Source organism: Manis javanica, chromosome 15 (assembly GCF_040802235.1).
Source record: "Manis javanica isolate MJ-LG chromosome 15, MJ_LKY, whole genome shotgun sequence".
Taxonomy (NCBI): domain Eukaryota; kingdom Metazoa; phylum Chordata; class Mammalia; order Pholidota; family Manidae; genus Manis; species Manis javanica.
The window spans coordinates 31,011,055-31,032,873 of NC_133170.1; the positions used below are offsets into that span (position 1 = coordinate 31,011,055).

General features: G+C 38.4%; 1 protein-coding gene across 17 annotated transcripts in view; it reads left to right on the top strand.

Annotated features, from left to right (window-relative positions):
* The window catches only part of ERC1 (ELKS/RAB6-interacting/CAST family member 1), a 724,558-nt gene that overhangs the window by 260,203 nt on the left and 442,536 nt on the right, over positions 1 to 21,819 (top strand). For all 17 annotated transcript variants that reach the window (XM_073222497.1, XM_073222500.1, XM_073222503.1 and 14 more), the window contains one exon: positions 14,924 to 15,117. In XM_073222497.1, coding sequence (XP_073078598.1) covers positions 14,924 to 15,117 — 194 coding nt within the window. The remainder of the gene's footprint in view (positions 1 to 14,923; positions 15,118 to 21,819) is intronic.

Consider the following 21,819-nt stretch of genomic DNA (forward strand, 5'->3'; position numbering starts at 1 on the left):
TTCGTTGTTAGTGTATAGGAAAGCTACAGATTTCTGTGTGATAATTTTGTATCCTTCAACTATGCTGTATTCCGATATCAGTTCTAGTAGTTTTGGAGTGGAGTCTTCAGGGTTTTTTATGTACAGTATCATATCATCTGCAAATATTGACAGTTTAACTTCTTCAGTACCAATCTGGATTCCTTGTATTTCTTTGTTTTGTCTGATTGCCGTGGCTAGGACCTCCAGTACTATGTTAAATAACAGTGGGGAGAGTGGGCATCCCTGTCTGGTTCCCAATCTCAGAGAAAATGCTTTCAGCTTCTCGCTGTTCAGTATAATGCTGGCTGTGGGTTTATCATATATGGCCTTTATTATGTTGAGGTACTTGCCCTCTATTCCCATTTTGCTGAGAGTTTTTATCATGAATGGATGTTGAATTTTGTCAAATGCTTTTTCAGCATCTATGGAGATGATCATGTGGTTTTTGTCTTTCTTTTTGTTGATGTGGTGGATGATGTTGATGGATTTTCGAATGTTGTACCATCCTTGCATCCCTGGGATGAACCCCACTTGGTCATGGTGTATGATCCTTTTGATATACTGTTGAATTCTGTTTGCTAATATTTTATTGAGTATTTTTGCATCTACATTCATCAGGGATATTGGTCTGTAATTTTCTTTTTTGGTGGGGTTTTTGCCTGGTTTTGGTATTAGGGTGATGTTGGCCTCATAGAATGAGTTTGGGAGTATTCCCTCTTCTTCTATTTTTTGGAACACTTTAAGGAGAATGGGTATTATGTCTTCTCTGTGTGTCTGATAAAATTCCGAGGTAAAGCCGTCCGGCCCCGGGGTTTTGTTCTTGGGTAGTTTTTTGATTACTGTTTCAATTTCTTTGCTCGTAATTGGTTTGTTTAACTTTTGTGTTTCTTCCTTGGTCAGTCTTGGGAGGTTATATTTTTCTAGGAAGTTGTCCATTTCTTCTAGGTTTTCCAGCTTGTTGGCATATAGGTTTTCATAGTAGTCTTTAATAATTCTTTGTATTTCTGTGGAGTCTGTCGTGATTTTTCCATTCTCATTTCTGATTATGTTGATTTGTGTTGACTCTCTTTTTCTCTTAATAAGTTGGGCTAGAGGCTTATGTATTTTGTTTATTTTCTCGAAGAACCAGCTCTTGGTTTAGTTGATTTTTGCTATTGTTTTATTCTTCTCAATTTTGTTTATTTCTTCTCTGATCTTTATTATGTCCCTCCTTTTGCTGACTTTAGGCCTCATTTGTTCTTCTTTTTCCAGTTTTAATAATTGTGATGTTAGACCATTCATTTGGGATTGTTCTTCCTTCTTCAAGTGTGCCTGGATTGCTATATACTTTCCTCTTAAGACTGCTTTCGCTGCATCCCACAGAAGTTGGGGCTTAGTGTTGTTGTTGTCATTTGTTTCTATATATTCCTTGATCTCTATTTTGATTTGTTCATTGATTCATTGATTATTTAGTAGCATGTTGTTAAGCCTCCATGTGTTTGTGAGCCTTTTTGTTTTCTTTGTAGAATTTATTTCTACTTTCATACCTTTGTGGTCTGAAAAATTGGTTGGTAGAATTTCAATATTGTGGAATTTACTGAGGCTCTTTTTGTGAGCTAGTATGTGGTCTATTCTGGAGAATGTTCCATGTGCACTTGAGAAGAATGTATATCCTGTTGCTTTTGGATGTAGAGTTCTATAGATGTCTATTAGGTCCATCTGTTCTAATGTGTTGTTCAGTGCCTGTGTGTCTTTACTTATTTTCTGCCCGGTGGATCTATCCTTTGGGGTGAGTGGTGTGTTGAAGTCTCCTACAATGAATGCATTGCAGTCTATTTCCCTCTTTAGTTCTGTTAGTATTTGCTTCACATATGCTGGTGCTCCTGTATTGGGTGCATATATATTTAGAATGGTTATATCCTCTTGTTGGACTGAGCCCTTTATCGTTATGTAGTATCCTTCTTTGTCTCTTGTTACTTTCTTTGTTTTGAAGTCTATTTTGTCTGATATTAGTACTGCAACCACTGCTTTCTTCTCACTGTTGTTTGCCTGAAATATGTTTTTCCATCCCTTTACTTTTAGTCCATGCTTATCTTTGGGTTTAAGGTGAGTTTTTTGTAAGCAGCACATAGATGGGTCTTGCTTTTTTATCCATTCTATTACTCTATGTGTTTTGATTGGTGCATTAAGTCCATTTACATTTAGGGTGACTATTCAGAGATATGTACTTATTGCCATTGCAGGCTTTATATTCGTGGTTACCAAAGGTTCAAGGTTAGCTTCTTTAGTATCTTACTGCCTAACTTAGCTCACTTATTGAGCTGTTATATACACTGTCTGGAGATTCTTTTCTTCTCTCCCTTCTTATTCCTCCTCCTCCATTCTTCATATGTTGTGTGTTTTGTTCTGTGCTCTTTTTAGGGGTGCTCCCATCTAGAGCAGTCCCTGTAGGATGCCCTGTAGAGGTGGTTTGTGGGAAGCAAATTCCCTCAGCTTTTGCTTGTCTGGGAATTGTTTAATCCCGCCATCATATTTAAATGATAGTCGTACTGGATACAGTATCCTTGGTTCAAGGCCTTTCTGTTTCATTGCATTAAGTATATCATGCCATTCTCTTCTGGCCTGTAGGGTTTCAGTCGAGAAGTCTGATGTTAGCCTGATGGGTTTTCCTTTATAGGTGACCTTTTTCTCTCTAGCTGCCTTTAAAACTCTTTCCTTGTCCTTGATCCTTGCCATTTTAATTACTATGTGTCTTGGTGTTGTCCTCCTTGGATCCTTTCTGTTGGGAGTTCTGTGTATTTCCATGGTCTGTTCGATTATTTCCTCCCCCAGTTTGGGGAAGTTTTCAGCAATTATTTCTTCAAAGACACTTTCTATCCCTTTTCCTCTCTCTTCCTCTTCTGGTATCCCTATAATACAAATGTTTTTCCTTTTGTATTGGTCACATATTTCTCTTAGTGTTGTTTCATTCCTGGAGATCCCTTTATCTCTCTCTATGTCAGCTTCTATACGTTCCTGTTCTCTGGCTTCTATTCCTTCAATGGCCTCTTGCATCTTATCCATTCTGCTTATAAATCCTTCCAGGGATTGTTTCACTTCTGTGATCTCCTTCCTGACATCTGTGATCTCCTTCCGGACTTCATCCCACTGTTCTTGCATTTTTCTCTGCATCTCATCCCATTGCTCTTGCGTTTTTCTCTGCATCTCATCCCATTGCTCTTGCATTTTTCTCTGCATCTCTGTCAGCATGTTCATGATTTTTATTTTGAATTCTTTTTCAGGAGGACTGGTTAGGTCTGTCTCCCTCTCAGGTGTTGTCTCTGTGATCTTTGCCTGTAGTTTTGCCTTTTCATGGTGATAGGGATAGTTTGCAGAGCTGGTACAAGTGACACCTGGAAGAGCTTCCCTTCTTGTTGGTTTGTGGCCTTCTCCTGGGAGAATAGCCACCTCTAATGGCTTGTGCTGGGCAGCTGTGCGCAGACAGGGCTTCTGCTTCCTGCCCAGTTGCTATGGGGTTTATCTCCACTGTTGCTGTGGGCTTGGCCTGGCTGGGGCTGTTCCTCCAAAATGGTGGAGCCCCGTTGGAGGGGGAGCGGCCGGGAGGCTATTTATCTCCGTAAGGGGCCTCTGTGCTCCCTGCTGCCCAGGGGGTTAGAGTGCCCAGAGATCCCCAGATTCCCTGCCTCTGGTCTAAGTGACCTGTCGTGCCCCTTTAAGGCTTCCAAAAAGCACTCTTCAAACCAAAACAACAACAGCAATAATGAGAGTGGGAACAGAAAGAAAAAAAAAGAAAAAAGCACACGATTTTTTTTTTTTTGTCCTCAGGTGCCAGTCCCAGGCTCCCGCTCACTGGTCCTGCTGCCCTGTCTCCCTAGCACCAGGGTCCCTGTCCTTTCAAGTCTTCCAAAAAGCACCCAGCCACCGGTCCCGCAGGGAAAGAGCGCTCGATATTCTTTGTCCTCAGGCGCTGGTCCCAGGCATCCGCTCACCAGTTCCGCCGCCCTGCCTCCCTAGCACCGGGGTCCGTGTCCCTTTTAGGCTTCCAAAAAGCACTCGCAAAAAAGTGAAAGAAAAAAGGGGAAAAACGCACGATTTCCTCCGTCCTCAGGCGCCGGTCTCAGGCACCCGCCCGCCCGTCCCGCAGGGAGAAACGTGGGATATTCTTTGTCCTCAGGCGCTGGTCCCAGGCACCTGCTCACCGGTCCCGCCACCCTGCCTCCCTAGCAATGGGGGCCCGTCCCTTTAAGGCTTCCAAAAAGCACTCGCCAAAAAAAAACCGCTCCGGTTTCTTTACACCTGCCGGGAGCCGGGGGGAGGGGCGCTCGGGTCCCGCCGGGCCGGGGCTTGTATCTTACCCCCTTCGCAAGGCGCTGGATTCTTGCAGGTGTGGATGTGGTCTAGATGTTGTCCTGTGTCCTGTGGTCTCTATTTTAGGATGATTTTTCTTTGTTATATTTTCATAGCTCTATGTGTTTTTGGGAGGAGATATCTACTGCTCTACTCATGCCGCCATCCTGGCTCCACCTCTTTTGTGTTTTTTATAACTAACATTTCCTTTTGATTCTTTAAGCGTCTATCTCTCTGCTTATATTACACATCTATTCTTGGATGTTCTCTATGTTTTCCTTTAGAACTCTTATTTCTTAATCATACTTATTTGAAATTCCCTGTCTAGTAATCCAATATCTTTGTCAAATGTCTGAGTCTGGTTCATATGCTGGCTATACCTCTTCAGACTCTGTTTTTTCTTGCCTTTTAGCATGCTGTGTAGATAGAAGGAACTCAGGTAAGTAAGCCTACGTGTGAGGCTTTAATCTGGCTGGAAGCTGAGCTGTATTTAATGCTTGTTGTAGTTGTAGGTACCTCAAAGTCCTCTAGCATCTTGGTCTCTCCCATTGACTCTGAGCTTCTCTCTTGAGAGAGAGTCTGCATCTTGTAGGTCTTTGAGTTGTTTGCCCACTCTTACACTGGAGCCAATTGGTGCGTGGTAAGGTGTGGGAGAGGTTGAGCATACAATCTTAGGACTCAGTCTCAGGCTCCTGTGAGCCTTTGACTTAGCTGTGATCTTCACAGAGGTTTCCCCCTTATCCAGAGGGCGCTGGAGTGGGAGAAAGGTGGGGAAAGCTCTGTTAAAATCTTCACTCCTAGAAAGTCTGCCTTTGGATAGAGTATGATCTGGTATATTTCACAACTCATACTCTTCCCCTTCCTCTGCCAGAACCACATGGGGAGTTTTGTCAGCTCTTCTATATGAGAACCTTGTGGGATTCCTGAAGGTAAAACCCATGAAAATTTGGGGGGCTCCCCTAAAATTGCAGCCCCAAGGATTTTCTCATGCTCATGCTTTATACATAGTCAGCCTCCAGCAGTTCTTCAAAATTACCATTTAAGTGTTTCTACCAACATGTGTGCTCCAGGTAAGCAGATCTCAGCTATGATTTCTGGATTTGCCTGTCTCCTGATTTTGAAGTAGTAGTTTTCCCTTTGACCTCAGTTCTCTGATAGGTCCTTTTCCTTGTTTAAAAATGGTAGTCATGACTTCTAAGGTTTTTACATGTTGTAGCTGAAATTATAGTAGTTTATCATATGAAACAGAACTTCTCATTCTTTTTTTATGAAGATATTTTTGTAAACGTTGCCATTTAGAATAACATCTAAAATAATAATAAAGTAAAAACAGTTATAATTATTGCATATATTTTGGAATCATATTTAGTTTTGTTAATTAACACAAGTTAATTAATGCATCTGTGGAATCAGTACACTACCCTGTCCCAGGAATTTGAGAATAGATCACAGAGGTCTGAATTAACAATGTAAATGTCTTGCTTTCTTTGTTCTGCTGATGTCAAATGAACTTAAATATTTCATAGTATTATCAAATTGTTTCTAAGCTCATATTAATTTATTAATACTGGAAATTTGCCTATATTGAAAAGAAAAAAACTTTGTCTTTAAAATAGCTTAGAATAAATGACAGTGTATTTCTTTTTTTAAAAAATTTTTCTATTAAGGTATGATTGATAAACACTCTTATGAAGGTTACACATGAAAAAACAATGTGGTTACTACATTTACCCATATTATCAAGTCCCCACCCATACCCCAATGCAGTCACTGTCCATCAGTGCAGCAAGTTGCCAGAGATCCACTATGTCCCTTTTCTGTGATAGACTGTTCTCCCTGTGATCCCCCACACCATGTTTACTAAACATAATACCCCTCAATCCCCTTCTCCCTCCCTCCCCACCTGCCCTCCCACACCCCTCCCCTTTTGTAATCACTAGTTCATTCTTGGGGTCTCTGAGTCTGCTGCCATTTTGTTCCTTCAGTTTTGCTTCATTGTTATACTCCACAAATGAGGGAAATCATTTGGCATTTGTCTTTCTCCGCCTGGCTTATTTCACTGAGCATAATGTCCTCCAGCTCCATTCATGTTGTTGCAAATGGTAGGATTTGTTTCGTTGTTATGGCTGAATAGTATTCCATTGTATATATCTACCACATCTTCTCTATCCATTCATCCACTGATGGACACTTAGGTTGCTTCCATATCTTGGCTATTGTAAAAAGTGCTGCGATAAACATCAGGGTGCAAATGTCTTTTCAAATCTGAAAAGTTGTTTTCTTTGGGTAAATTACAAGGAGTGGGATCCCCAGGTGAAATGGTATTTCTATTTTTAGTTTTTTGAGGAACCTCCGTATTGCTTTCCACAATGGTTGAACTAGCTTACATTGCCACCAGCAGTGTAGGAGGGTTCCCCTTTCTCTGCATCCTTGCCAGCATTTGTTGTTCTTAGTTTTTTCAATGTTGGCCATCCTTACTGGTGTGAGGTGCTATCTCATTGTGATTTTAATTGCATTTCCCTGATGATATTAGTTATGTGGAGCATCTTTTCATGTGCTGGTTGGCCATCTGAATATCTTCTTTGGAGAAGTGTCTGTTCATATCCTCTGCTCATTTTTTGTTTGGGTTATTTGCTTTTTGGGTGTTGAGGTGTGTAAGTTCTTTATATATTTTGGATGTTAACCCCTTGTCAGATATGTCATTTACAAATATATTCTCCCATACTGTAGGATGCCTTTTTGTTCTGTTGATGGTGTCCTTTGCTGTACAGAAACTTTTTAGTTTGATGTAGTCCCATGACTTCATTTTTGCTTTTGTTTCCCTTCCTTGAGGAGATGCATTCAGGAAGAGGTTGCTCATGCTTATATTCAGGAGCTTTTTGCCTATGTTGTTTTCTAAGAGTTTTATGGTTTCATGACTTACATTCAAGTCTTTAATCCATTTCGAGTTTACTTTTGTGTATGGGGTTAAACAATAATCCAGTTTCATTCTCTCGCATGTAGCTGTCCAGTTTTGCCAACACCAGCTGTTGAAGAGGCTGTCATTTCCCCATTGTATGTCCATGGCTCTTAATCATATATTATTTCACCATATATGGTTAGGTTTATATCCAGGCCCTCTACTCTGTTCCATTGGTCTAATGGGTCTGTTCTTGTGCCAGTACCAAATTATTTGTAGAAGACCTTGAAGTTGGGGAGTGTAATTCCCCCTGCTTTTTTCTTCTTTCTCAGGATTGCTTTGGCTATTTGGGGTCTTTTTTGGTTCCATATGTATTTTAGGATGATTCTCTCTAGTTCATTAAATAATGCTGTTGGTATTTTGATAGGATTTGCATTGAATCTATAGATTACTTTAGGCAGGATGGCCATTTTGACAATATTAATTCTTCCTATCCTTGAGCACAGGATGTGTTTCCATTTATTGGTATCTTCTTTAATTTCTCTCATCAGTGTCTTGTAGTTTTCAGAGTATAGGTCTGTCACTTCCTTGGGTAGGTTTATTCCTAGGTATTTTATTCTTTTTGATGTAACTGTGAATTGAATTGTTCTCCTGATTTCTCTCTCTGCTAGTTCATCATTAGTGTATACGAATGCCACAGATTTCTGTGTATTAATTTTGTATCCTGCAACTTTGCTGAATTCAGATATTAGATCTAGTAGTTTTGGAGTGGATTCTTTAGGGTTTTTTTATGTACAATATCACGTCATCTGCAAACAGGGACAGGTTGACTTCTTCCTTGCCAGTCTGGATGCCTTTTATGCCGTGGCTAGGACCTCCAGTACTATGTTGAATAGAAGTGGGGAGAGTGGGCATCCTGTCTTGTTCCCGATCTTAAAGGAAAAGATTTCAGCTTTTCACTGTTAAGAATAATGTTGGCTCTGGGTTTATCATATATGGCCTTTATTATTTTGAGGTACTTGCCCTCTATACCCATTTTGTTGAGAGTTTTTATCATGAACAGATGTTGAATTTTGTCAAATGCTTTTTCAGCATCTTTGGAGATGAATGTGTGGTTTTTGTGCTACTTTTTGTTGATGTGGTGAATGATGTTTATGGATTTTCAAATGTTGTACCATCCTTGCATCCCTGGCATAAATCCTGCTTGATCATGATGGATGATCTTTTTGATGTATTTTTGAATTTGGTGTACTAATATTTTGTTGAGTATTTTTGCATCTATGTTCATCAGGGATATTGGTCTGTAATTTTCCTTTTTTGTGGTGTCTTTGCCTGGTTTTGGTATTAGAGTGATGCTAGCCTCATAGAATGAGTTTGGAAGTATTCCCTCCTCTTCTATTTTTTGGAAAACTTTAAGGAGAATGGGTACTAGGTCTTCACTAAATGTTTGGTAAAATTCAGCAGTGAAGCCATCTGATACAGGGGTTTTGTTCTTAGGTAGGTTTTTGATTACCAGTTCAATTTCTCTGCTGGTAATCAGTCTATTCAGATTTTCTGTTTCTTCCTTCGTCAGCCTTGGAAGGTTGTATTTTTCTAGAAAGTTGTCCATTTCTTCTAGGTTATCCAGTTTGTTAGCATATAATTTTTCATAGTATTCTCTAATAATTCTTTGCATTTCTGTGGTGTCCGTAGTGATTTTTCCTTTCTCATATCTGATTCTGTTTATGTGTGTAGACTCTTTTTTTTCTTGATAAGTCTGGCTAGGGGTTTATCTATTTTGTTTATTTTCTCGAAGAACCAGCTCTTGCTTTCATTGATTCTTTCTATTGTTTTATTCTTCTCGATTTTATTTATTTCTGTTCTAATCTTTATTATGTCCCTCTTTCTACTGCCTTTGGCCCTCATTTGTTCTTCTTTTTCTAGTTTCATTAATTGTGAGTTTAGACTGCTTATATGGGATTGTTCTTCTTTCCTGAGGTAGGCCCGTATTGCAGTATACTTTCCTCTTAGCACAGCCTTGGCTGCGTCCCACAGATTTTGCAGTGTTGAATTGTTGTTGTCATTTGTCTCTATATATTGCCTGATCTCTGTTTTTATTAGGTCATTGATCCATAGGTTATTTAGGAGCATGTTGTGAAGCCTCCATGTGTTTCTGGTAGTTTTCATTTTCTTTGTGTAATTTATTTCTAGTTTCATACTTTTGTGGTCTAAGAAACTGGTTTGTACAATTTCAGTCTTATTGAATTTACTGAGGTTCTTTTTGTGGCCTAGTATATGATCAGTTCTTGAAAATGGTCCATGTGCACATGAGAAGAATATACATTCTGCTGCTTTTGAGTGTAGAGTTCTGTAAATGTCTGTTAGGTCCATCTGTTCTGTTGTGTTGTTCAGTGCCTCTGTCTCCTTACTTATCTTCTGTCTGGTTGATCTGTCCTTCAGTGTGAGGGGAGTGATGAAGTCTCCTTGAATGAATGCATTGCATTCTATTTCCCCTTTTAATTCTGTTAGTATTTGTTTCACCTATGTGGGTGCTCCTGTGTTAGGAGCATGGATATTTATAATGTTTATATCTTCTTGTTGGATTGACCCCTTTATCATTATGTAATGTCCTTCTTCGTCTCTTGTTACTTTCTGTGTTTTGAAGTCTATTTTGTCTGATACAAGTACTGCGACTCCTGCTTTTTTCTCTCTGTTATTTGCATGAAATATGTTTTTGCATCCCTTCACTTTTAGTCTGTGTATGTCTTTGGGTTTAAAGTGAGTCTCTTTTAGGCAGCATATAGATGGTTCTTGTTTTTTTATACATTCGGTGACTCTATGTCTTTTGATTTGTGCATTCAGTCCATTTACATGGTTCCAGGCCCTTCTGCTGGATTATCAATAGGTATGTACTTATTGCCATTGCAGGCTTTAGATTTGTGGTTACCAAAGGTTCAAGGTTAACTTCCTTACTATCTAAGAGTCTTACTTAACTCACTTAATATCTTATTGCAGACACCATCTAAAGGTTCTTTTCTTTTTGTTCTCCTTTTCTTCCTCCTCCATTCTTTATATATTAGGTATCATATTCTGTATTTTTTGTCTATGTGTTGATTGACTTTGGGGATAGTTAGTTTAATTTTGCATTTGCTTAGTAATTAGCTGTTCTACTTTCTTTACTGTGGTTTTATTACCTCTGGTGACAGCTATTAAACCTTAGGAACACTTCCACCTATAGCAGTCCCTCTGAAACAGACTGTAGAGATGGTTTGTGGGAGGTAAATTCTCTCAGCTTTTGCTTATCTGGGAATTGTTTAATCCCTCCTTCAAATTTAAACGATAATCTTGCTGGATAAAGTAATCTTGGTTCCAGGCCCTTCTGCTGGATTTCATTAAATACATCATGCCACTCCCTTCTGGTCTATAAGATTTCTGCTGAGGTGTCTGATGTTAGCCTGATGGACCTTCCTTTGTATGTGATCTTATTTCCATTTTAATTAGTGTATGTCTTTGTGTTGTTTTCCTTGGGTCCCTTGTGTTGGGAGATCTGTGGATCCATGGTTGTGAGACTATCTCCTTCCCCAGACTGGGGAAATTTTCAGCAATTGCCTCCTCACAGACACTTTCTGTCCCTTTTTCTCTCTCTTCTTCCTCTAGTACCCATATAATGCGAATATTGTTCTGTTTGGATTGGTCATTGAGTTCTCTCAATATTCTTTCATTCTTTGAGATATTTTTTCTCTCTGTGCCTCACCTTCTTTGTATTCCTCTTCCCTAGTTTCTATTTCATTTATCGTCTCTTCCACTGTATGCAGTCCGCTTTTAATACTCTGCATTGTACTCTTCAAAATTGGATCTCCAACCGGAATTCATTCCTGAGTCCTTGAATGTCTTTCTGTACCTCCATTATCATGTTAATGATTTTAATTTTGAACTCCCTTTCAGGAAGAGTCATGAGGTCCACGTTATCTTTCTCTGGAGTTATATTAATTTTACTCTGAACCATGTTCCTTTGTCGTTTCATATTTCTATATGGCACCGTTTAGTTTCCAGAAGCTCTAGTTTCTGGAGCTGCTCAGCCCTTGAAGCAATGACAGGGGTTGCATGGGAGTGGTGTTGGTGCCTGGTGGGAGGAAAGAGCTGTGTCCTGCTTCCCGGCTGGTATACTTGTCACCTCTGCCTGAATCAGTGGGCCGAGCACACAGGTATAAGCCTCTGTGGTTTGTGTTTGTAGTTGCTGCAGACAGATCTTCCCTCTGGCTGGCCTATCGACATGGTTGGGTTTGCCGATTTGCGAGTCAGGTGGGGCTGACCGGGAGAAAGGCGCAGTAGGTTGTCTTTCATGGAGCAGGTCCTTGGAGCTGTGTAGCCAGCCAGGGAGGTATAGCACCTGGAAATCATGAAAACTCCCAACGTGCTGGGCAGAGTGCACCTGCATAATTTTGTCTACCTGTCCTTTCTCCTGAGCACTAAGCTCTGTGCAGTCCTTGCCCCTTTAGCCGCCCTCTTGGTGTCAGGAAGTCTCTCAGACTGCCTGCCTTTCTTTTGCCCCAGAGCAGCTGGATATAGATCCCTGCTTTCCACAAGCGGCTGGAATCTCTGTCTCTCCAGGAATTCTGCCTGTCTTAGCTTTCCAATCCCCTAATCAGGAGAGTATCATGAAAACACCATGAAATGTAGGTTTGTGCTCCCAGAGCAGATCTTTGGAGTTAGGTATTCAGCAGTCCCAGGCCTCCACTCCCTTCCTGCTCCGTTTCTCTTCCTCCAGCTGGTGAGCTGGTTGGGGGAAGGACTTGGGTCCTGCTGGGTCACAGCTCTGGTACATTACCCCGTTCGGTGAAGTCTGCTCATTTCTCTAGGGGTATGCAGTCTGGCAGAGTCCTCTTTCCTGTTGCTCTTTCAGAATTAGTTGTTTTAATTATATTTTTGTATTATATGGGGTTTTAGGAGGAAGCCTCTGTCTCACCTCTCTTGGCTCCATCTTTAATCCAAGAGTGTATTTCTCAGTGTAAAGTTACGTAATAAAATGTGAGACTCAGAACAATATCTGAACAGTATGTTGGCTGTCATACTTCTGACTTTACCTCATTCTAGTAGATAACTACTTCCCTAACATTATTGCAGTTTAGAGGCAGAGCAGTGAAATAAGTCATACAGAGAAAGACAAATACTGTATAATCTCATTTATATGTAGAATGACAAAAACAAAAAACCTAAACACACAGAAGCAGAGAGCGGATTGGTGGCAAAGCAGGGTTGGTGTGTGGGTGAAATGAGTCAAGGGGCTCAAAGGTATAATCTTCCCATTTAAAATAAGTAAGTCGTGGGGATGTAATGTACCATGTAGTAACTATAGGTAATAATACTGTACTGTGTGTTTGAAAGCTGCTAAAGGCTAAATCTTAAAAGTTCTCATTATAAGAAAAAAAATGTGTGTGATGATAGATGTGAACTAGACATATTATAGCGAACATTTCACAATATATACATATATTGAATCACATTCACCTGAAGGTAATTTGTCATATGTTAATTATATCTTTTCAAAAAAGGCAAATATTGTTATATGTGTTTTATTTGCTGCAACTTTAATTCTTAGTAGCTTGTTAGGCGTAGAACTTTGTTGTCTTTGTCTTCTTAATTTGATATTAGCATTCTATTGCTTTGCAGCTTATTTTTAGGTTTACATGAAGTAATATTTGGCATGTTTTCTTGTTGAAAACCACAATTGCTGTAAGATTGGTATTTTTATTTATATTTACATAAAAGGCTGTAGCTTATCTTTGAAGTTTTCAAAGAAATTTTCATCTCCATTTTGTTTAGAGTAGGAAATAACTGGTATTTTTTTCCCTATGTTTAGTTTAAGAATTTATACCCTATACCTGAATTTTGGTATTCTCTGTCTTCAGCATAAGATAAAAACTTCAGAATTATTAAGGAAGTGATTGAAATTAAACTTTTGGGGTATCAGAATTTTAAGAAGAGCTAGATTCTTTTTTCCCTTATGGAAAAAAATGTATTTCTAGACTGTGATTTTTTTTTTGGAAGTTGTTTTTCACTTTTTGCTTTCCTTTCTCTTGTTTGTTATATTCTTATGCCATTTCCTCCTATTTTTCTTTCTTCTTTTCTCCCTGATGTGTTAGTCTCTTCAGCATCCTGAAATAGTTGTAAGCCATCCATCCAACTCAGCAAGCGACCTGACAAAGTGGTGCCATAAAGCCCTGCTTGATGTTTTCTCTGCATTTTGGGCGAGCAATCTTTTACTACTCTATAGAGAACTGAATACACTTGACTTCTCATTTCTCCTTTCCTCAACTGGAAACTCCAGATTAAAAAAAAAAATGATTCATTTCTAAAGTATTTGGGGTACATACAAAGTAGAAACGTTTTTGTGAGACCAGAATTCTCCTCCATGTTTGCATTTCTGCTGCTTTCGCTTTGTTTTATTCTTATTGAGTTAATTCATTCAGGGCTACCTCTCTTTCCCTTAGCTTTTAGCTTGCTGTGGCTTTTTTCCACCCCAGTTTAGGGTAGAATTTTGCTAACACTAAAATATATGTCTGCCAGTGGAATCTCCCTTAAAGGCTATTGTTAGTGATTGTGGATCTTCATAACTGATTAAAAAATGAAACAAAAGATATTAGTAAAGGACTTAATCTTAAAAATATAGCTGTTGGTTTGACAAAGCATTTAGCCCAATTTACAGAAATATTTCTCTTTTACTATTTTGCATCAGTTTTCTGAAGTGCTTTCTAAGATAAATATTTGCTGCCTTAATTATTTTTTCAAAGTTTTAAGGGTATTTTAAGTATATTTTATTGTCTGTTGAATAAGGTAAACTAAAATATCTTAACCTTTATTTTCTCATTAAATACATTTATACATGCATGGATTTATAGAGTCAGGAGGAAAATTAAAGACTTGCAGATTCATTTTTTTATTATTGAAACTATTCTGTATTCGAAAATTCATGAAGGTACTAGTTGCCATGTGTACTAGGATCCTGAATAAAGAATTTTTTCTCAGTTCTAAATGTGATTTTTGATGTTGACTTTGTTCCGTAGTATCCTGTAAAATCTAGAGTCTGCATTAGAAAGGTACCTATGTGGCGGTAGCCATTTTCTTAACCTAACTCCATTTTTCATGGCATCACATTGGCTATAGTATCTATGTAACTCTAGATGTTCAAGACCATGTGATTTGTACGTGCTTTGTAAAGCATTGTTAGAAGGGAAATGAAATGGAGGTCATGTAGAGAATTAGATCTCAGCATTGGCACTGGCTGTGGTAAGATTATCAGTGAACCTCTGCTGATAATTACTGATAATCTCTGCTGATGATGTCCATAATATTGACATGTCTTGGGTAGATCAATAAGTAGCCTAGTGGCTTGTTAGGACACCTCTCTAGACTCTGAAGCATCTCTTGGCTTATGATTGTTTTTGGCCTAGAAATAAATATTCAGAGATATACCATTTTTAAAAATGAATCCATTCAAAATCTAAGTTAATTATTTCTCCATTTATTAATATTTTGTCTTTGTAATACTTAAGCAGGGGAAACCTTATAGATAGGGTTTAGCTATTAGATATTGGATAATACTCTATTTAAATTGGACTATGGATTGTTCTTTGAGACATGGTTTGTCCACTGCCACTGTACCTGTAGCTGAAAGATTTTGAACACTTTTCTTTGTAGGCACATGAGGCAACTTTGGAAGCCAGAGCCAGTCCAGAGATGAATGACCGAATACAGCAGTTGGAGAGGGAGATTGCCAGGTACAAAGATGAATCTAGCAAGGCTCAGGCAGAAGTTGACCGCCTTTTGGAAATCTTGAAAGAGGTAGAAAATGAGAAGAATGATAAAGATAAGAAGATTGCTGAGTTGGAAAGGTAAGGAAATGGAAGCTGAATGGGGGATTACTATGTTAGAATGGTTGAAGTACCATTTTAAAACTGTGTACTTTGGGGCATACTTCTTTAACATTTACGTGCCTGTATGAATTTAGGTTCTTGAGTACTTGATGTTACTTTACTGTCTTTTTATTCTAAGTCAGCATAAATTCATTTATTCATTAATTCAACGTTACAGTCGCTAAAGGAAGCATAGAATGGGAATAAATTGTGAAGCTGTGGACTTCAACCTCAGTGACTGGAAAGATAGAAAGTATTCATTAAGTATTTAAAGTTTCCTACTGGATGTTCAAGAGAGTACAAATACCTACTTAGCTTTTTAATTTATCTAAGAAGCACATGAACCTCAGGTTCAGGGAGTTAATATTTTTCCATTGGTTTAGACCTTTTTTGTGGATGCTCCTTTGGGCTATAAAGATTTAGACTTCATACAGTTTGTATTATAGGAAGCAGTGTTAACATCAGTGCATACATCAAATTTAGAAGGAGGGACATTTTGAGTTCAATTTAAGAGATTTGGGTATGATTTTTATTCAAGTGCTGTCTTTGAGTTCTTTAAAATAACCTTTCAACAGATACAGCCAAACAGTTCTCTTGGAATTTTCCTTTTCTTTTCTTTTTTTTTTTTTTTCCCTATTAGGATGTTTTGTACTAAAGATGAAGCATATAACCTCAGGTATTTAACATAAATTGAACAAGTGCATAGAAACAGTTCTTCCAGTAGAACTTCTTTAATCACCCATTTTTCTCTGAACAGCCAGAGAGACTGACAGGGCAGAATGAAGTAATTAATTTGTGGTTCCTTGGAGACTGATTCTTAGGAATATTTTATTTGCATGCTCTTGACAGGACATATTAAGACTATTTTCATAAATTGTTCATTAAGTTTTAAATTTTTGGGTTACTGGTAGACCTGATAATTTCCCCTAGAAGTTACTTTTTTTTCTATTCTCTATCCATAGAATTTTAATTTTTAAGAAACTAAAACTTATATAGAGTTCAGCCCTCCCATTTCTCTTTTGCCATACTGAAAGATGAATGACAGGTGTGGGTTACCTACTCACTTGTTTCCTCTTATTTTGATATTAACTCTATTCATATTTTCTGGTTTTGGATAAGAATAATGGATGAAATTCTTTAAGTCAGAATTAACAAATTACCATGCACTGGCTCCAACACACACAAACACACACCCCTGCCTTCACATACTTGTGTGAATACATGCCTCTCTGCTTTTGTGTGGGCCTGAAGTCTGCAGCAGTACCAAAGAGGTTTTAAAACACATGGATTAGCCATTTCCCACTAAATATATTTCAATAATTCAGAAAAGAAATTCCTTGATAATATTTCACTTTTTGGTTTAATTTCTTGTATTAGAAATCTACATTGAAACTGTTGCTTGTTCCAGGCAGCTAGCTTGAAAAATGCCTTAATTTTTGGATGTAATACTGATTTGGGGAGATGGACTTGATTTGAGAGTATAAGAAATGGGAGTAAATCTGTATCTGATAACCAAAGTACACCAAATAGCTTTTATATTTCTCACATTTTGAGAAACATTGTAAATGATCTACTCCTGTCACACATACAAGGTTTAAGAAGCACTTATACAATTTTATCCTCTGATGAGGGTATTATAACTTTGTTTTAGGATTTGACACAAAATTTCTTGGCTATAGAAGAAAGAAACAGTTTTTAAAACTCAGACTTTGTAATTTGTTATTCAGCAACATAGATTAAGATGTGAATGAAGAACCAAAGACATTTGGGGTTGTGTGACATCTTTGTTCCCATGTTCAGAACTGAGGTGCATGTGTGTGGCTGCTGTGTTTCTTACTAACATTTTGCTTCTTGTGTTGCCATTCCACTGTGTGGGTGTCTGTCTCCCCTAATTTATCATTTGAGCTTCTTCATCTTTCTTTTGACTTGTTTTATCATGGTCCCATTCCATTGGGGTTTTTGGTCTCTGTGTGTTTATGTGTGTCCCATATTGGCCATGCTGTTTCTCAGAAAGCCAGTCTCCCACAATTTGCACCTTCTGCGCCAGGTCTCTGTCCCCGCACCATCAGGGGGGTTTGTTTGGGACTTCCTGAGAATGTGAGTGTCATGTTGAGGCTGTAGTTCTGTCCTAGACTGAATCGCTGCTGCTCCTCTTGCTACTCCTAGAGCTCGCTGGGAATTTTGCTCGATCAGAATTAAAGAACAGCCAATATATGTCAAATTGAACTGTACCTCTTAGTACAATGGTTGTGGATAAAGTGTGTGTCCTCTCTGGTAAGATTCTGATATTGTTGGTTATAATTAATAACCTTAGTCTGTTCCTCTCCCATCTTGTATGTAACTGTTCTTAAGAATGCCTGTTAAGGAGTAGCATTTTCACTAATGTAGCTGTAGTGCCACACTGTAACCCAGTATGTAGAATCCACTTCTAAAGGGTACTCAGCAACTTCTTCTCAATGCAAAAAAATGAAAGCAGACTGCTGTAGTAATTGAATTAGAGATAATTCTTATTCTTTGCAAATTTCTTAGTGCTTCTTTTATAAGGATCTTCTGTATTAAAGGTTTAGATTAAATCATGAAGAATTCCCAGACTTACTCTTTGTAAGTTGCCCCTTAAATTGTTTTTACACAACAGTAGTAGTTCATGTTGGAAGATGATGTAGTGCACCACTGTCCTGACCTACTGCCGTTTGAAAAGAGAATTATGTAAGCCCACCCATACATCTTCAAATTTAAAATGTTTTCCCAATTAAATCTAAGAAGTACTGCTTCGAAATTCATACACATACTGTGGTGTGTATGAGTAGGAGTTCAGTTAGAGAGGCAGAGCCAGTATTGTATGTGTGTGTGTGTGTGTGTGTGTGTGTGTGTGATTTATTATAAGCAGTTGTCTTGGGGACTGGCTAAGCAAGTCAGAAGTCTGTATGGTAGGCTGTTAAGAATAGAAAATCACCAGTAGGATAGAACTCCTTCACTCATGGGCCACCATTCTGCGTTGAACCTTCTCTCTCCTGGGAAACCTCAACCCTGATATCAGAGCCTTCCAAAGTATTCCCTTATGCCCACTCTGATTATGTGGGATAATATCTTTTACTTAAATGGATTGGAGGCTTCAATTATATCTGCAAAATACCTTTATAGCAACATCTAGATTAGTGTTTCATTAAGTAACTGGGCACTGTAGTCAAGCCAGCTTGACAAGAAAGTCATCACCTGATGGGTTTGGATAGTATTTACAGATCAATTTAAGGAAAATAACAAAAACAAAAACAACTAGAGCTTGATCTGTGCTTATGTAAGTAGATGGATTTAGATTAGCCTCAGGAACCCTGAATGTAATTGAGATGTTTTCTTCTAAAGTGAACATATTCAAGTTTCTATTAGATTCAAAATGAATAGGCTTTTCTTTGATATAATGTTATTTAGAGGGAAGAGTTATGTGGGCTGGTAAGTTCTGATAGTGGTGTCTTTACTGATTCCCAAGAATTGTCAGTTGCAGTTGTCTGTTCTTGCACTCATGCTATTCCTGTTGGCTAAGTGCTTGTGTAATGGCACTATACTGGGGAAATTTTCCCCCATGCCATATGTTGTGTTTTGCTTCATAATTTTGCTTTTGTATTTGCTTTGTTACCTTTTTTTGGATACAGAAGTACTAGTGAATCTTCAGTTTGGTGTTGGCAGCAGAAATCCTCAGTTTACTCTAATATGAGGTTCATTTACATTCAATTCAACACATACATTTAGAAACATATATTTAGAGAATGACAACCATCTTTTCTGGTGACTTAGTTACACATTGAACATTGTAATCCCTAAGTAATTTCAGGGGTTGAACTACAGAGAGACTTCTGGGGAATGATTTTCTTATAAGGAAAATTTGTAAGAAGAAAGGTGGCCCTTTGTTTTGTACATGATTGTGTACGAATATGGTGACCAGAACAGCTGTGACTCGTGTCTGCCTAAGGTGAAGCCAGCATCCAGGGGGTGGTGGAGTCTGGAAAACCAGAGGAAAAAGCCAGAACCCTAACAGCCTCTTCCTGAAACTAGACTTATTACATGAAATAGTACATTTTCTTATAGTTCAAGCCATTTTGAAACAGAATATGTATATTTGCAGCCGAAAGTATTCAAACAGGTACAACTATTTATAAACTTATTTCCTCCTCTACTCCTTTTTTTTTTTTTATAGCTGAGGCAACCATTTTGAAAAGATTTATACTTTTGAGAAGTCAAACAAGAATCAAAGGTGCTAGAACAGAAGCAGCTCCAGGGCCTTGGTCAAGGTTGGGGGCTCATTGTTTACCTAATACCTCATGAATAAAAAAATAACTTACGGTCTTTATTACTTCCTCAAATCATGAGTGATTCCCTTGTTATGCACATTTTGGTTCTTTTAACATGGCCAGTAATTTGAGGCTGCCAGTTGTTAATTTTAAAAATAAAAGTTATTTTACCAGCAAAAACAGGTTAATTCAAAAACACCAGAGAATTGCAAACCAGTACCAGCAAGCTACAGCAAAACCATAGGCAAGTCTGGAGAATAAAGGAGAACACTCTTTTATAGAGGAAAGGGCCAAGTTGGAAGGGCTGTTCTAAACAAAAAGTCCATTGGAAGAAACTGGGAGTTCCATGTACTGTGGCTTCTTATTGGCTAAGTTGTAACATTGGCTGTTGCAGGGGTAAGTGGAAACCTTTCTTCTTCCTGCTGAGAAGTAAAGTAGCCAAAACAGTGTGGTGTCCCTCTCTTCCAGTGAGGTCTGAGATTTAGTTAGGAGTGAGTGGTGAGTGTGAGAGCTCCTCGTGCTGGCCGCCGAACACCATGTCAGTGAGGTTTCCCTTTATTAATTTTCACACAGTTAAACCAGGCTTAAATTTTTCCACCGTGCCATCATTTTCAGGTATTGTTCACACAGGTTTCGATCCTCCTTTACCTTTGTTTAGTCCTCTCTGTCTTACTTTGCCTCTACGCTCACTGCATCCCTACCCCAGTGCCTGGAATAGATCTCCGCCCACCCCCACTTCACTTTTTGAAAGGGGCATTTTACAATAGATGTTTGCCCCAAACCAGGCAACTAATTTAAAGAGGGATATATTTTGACTTTCTAAAAGTAATTCTGTAATGTGACAGAAATGCCATATTTCACTTTGAAATGTGGACATTAGTCTTACTTCATTTGGATTCAGTGAGCAGTCCTTTTTCTGTCCTTTAGTGGAAACATTAAAAAGAAAACTAGCACGTAATCGGGAATTCTCCTAGAGGAACTCAACACCTCAGGTGTTTAATTTGCTATGTATCACGTAGATCTTATCTAAGAAAGGTGCCCCAAATACTAATTGAAATTATATTTGTTAATTTTAGCTTCCCTACTTATATCATGACCTTTTTGGTTTTGGAAAGGATTCTTATATAGAGTTTTTTGGTAGAGATAAGGAGGTGGAAGCCCAGAGAGATTAAATGACTGGTCTGGCACTGCCGAAGTAGGTAGGTGGTAGCTGAGTCATACCTAAGAATTCTATTCTGTCTCTTCCTGTTTTTCTTTTTGAATGTCCTGTGTTCAGTTTTCATTAATAAGCCTACCTTCTAGAAGGGGAAGATAGAAACAGCTCAGAGGCCCTTCCCTTGAGGATCTTGGTGAGGACAAAGGCTTTTCTCATGTGCTGGGCTGCCTTCTCAGAGGACAGGGACTTTAGAACTGGCATGTGGGTTGCTCTGCTGTCAGGTGCCGTTGTTCCACATGTCTGACTCAGTCCTGCTGTCAGACTAGATTCAGTGTAGAGATACTTCTGGCCCCAGAAATCTAAGACTCCAACAACAGCGGCTGTTGTTTCCTTTGTAGATGGTGCTAGCAGAGGCATTCTTGCATGGCTTGTCCAGTCACTAGAAATTTCACTGAGGAGGCTTTAATTTAAGCTCTAGTTGAGTTCTCCTGGAAAGTAATACTTAACATATTCAATTAGTGTACACTGTAGGATAGAGGATTACCATAGAGAAGGGGTATCTTGTTGAACTTTGGACTCAAAGTCTGGTCTTTAAATTTTTGAGACCAATATTAAATGATAATGGCTTAAGAAGTCATTTGGTTGGAAAGCTAGTGGGTAATTTCAGATCCTAGACTGCTATTTCAGGTCCTAGAACTCTAGTGTAGGTAGAGATACAAAAGGAAGAGGGAAACCTAAGGTGCTGTACTGTTACTTGTGACTGTTCTGAGGAAGGCAAGAGAACTGGAGATGTTTTACTCTTCATTCATATATATGTGTATGTATATATATACATACATACACATATATATGAATGAGTATATGTGAGTATTATATGGATATATGGACATGCATACATATACATATGAATACACACACAAACATACACATTCTTGTGCCAATCTTACAAGTAGATATAATGGAGGAAACTTAGCTTTTCCATTCTGTGATGGTTAATTTATTTTCTTTGCTAACCATCTTTTTCAGACCTATAATCTTCAACTATTAGTTTTAGTATGCTTTTACATCATGATTAAACTTAAATTTTGTGGGCTACGAGAAAACCTAAACTCTATTTATAATATTGTTTCCAAGGCAACTACATTCTGATTTATAAACAATTGGCTTTATTTAGAAAGTGGTACATGATCTATTCATTGGATTTGGAGCTACTTTAGTTGATTTTTTTAAAAAGCAAGGGTG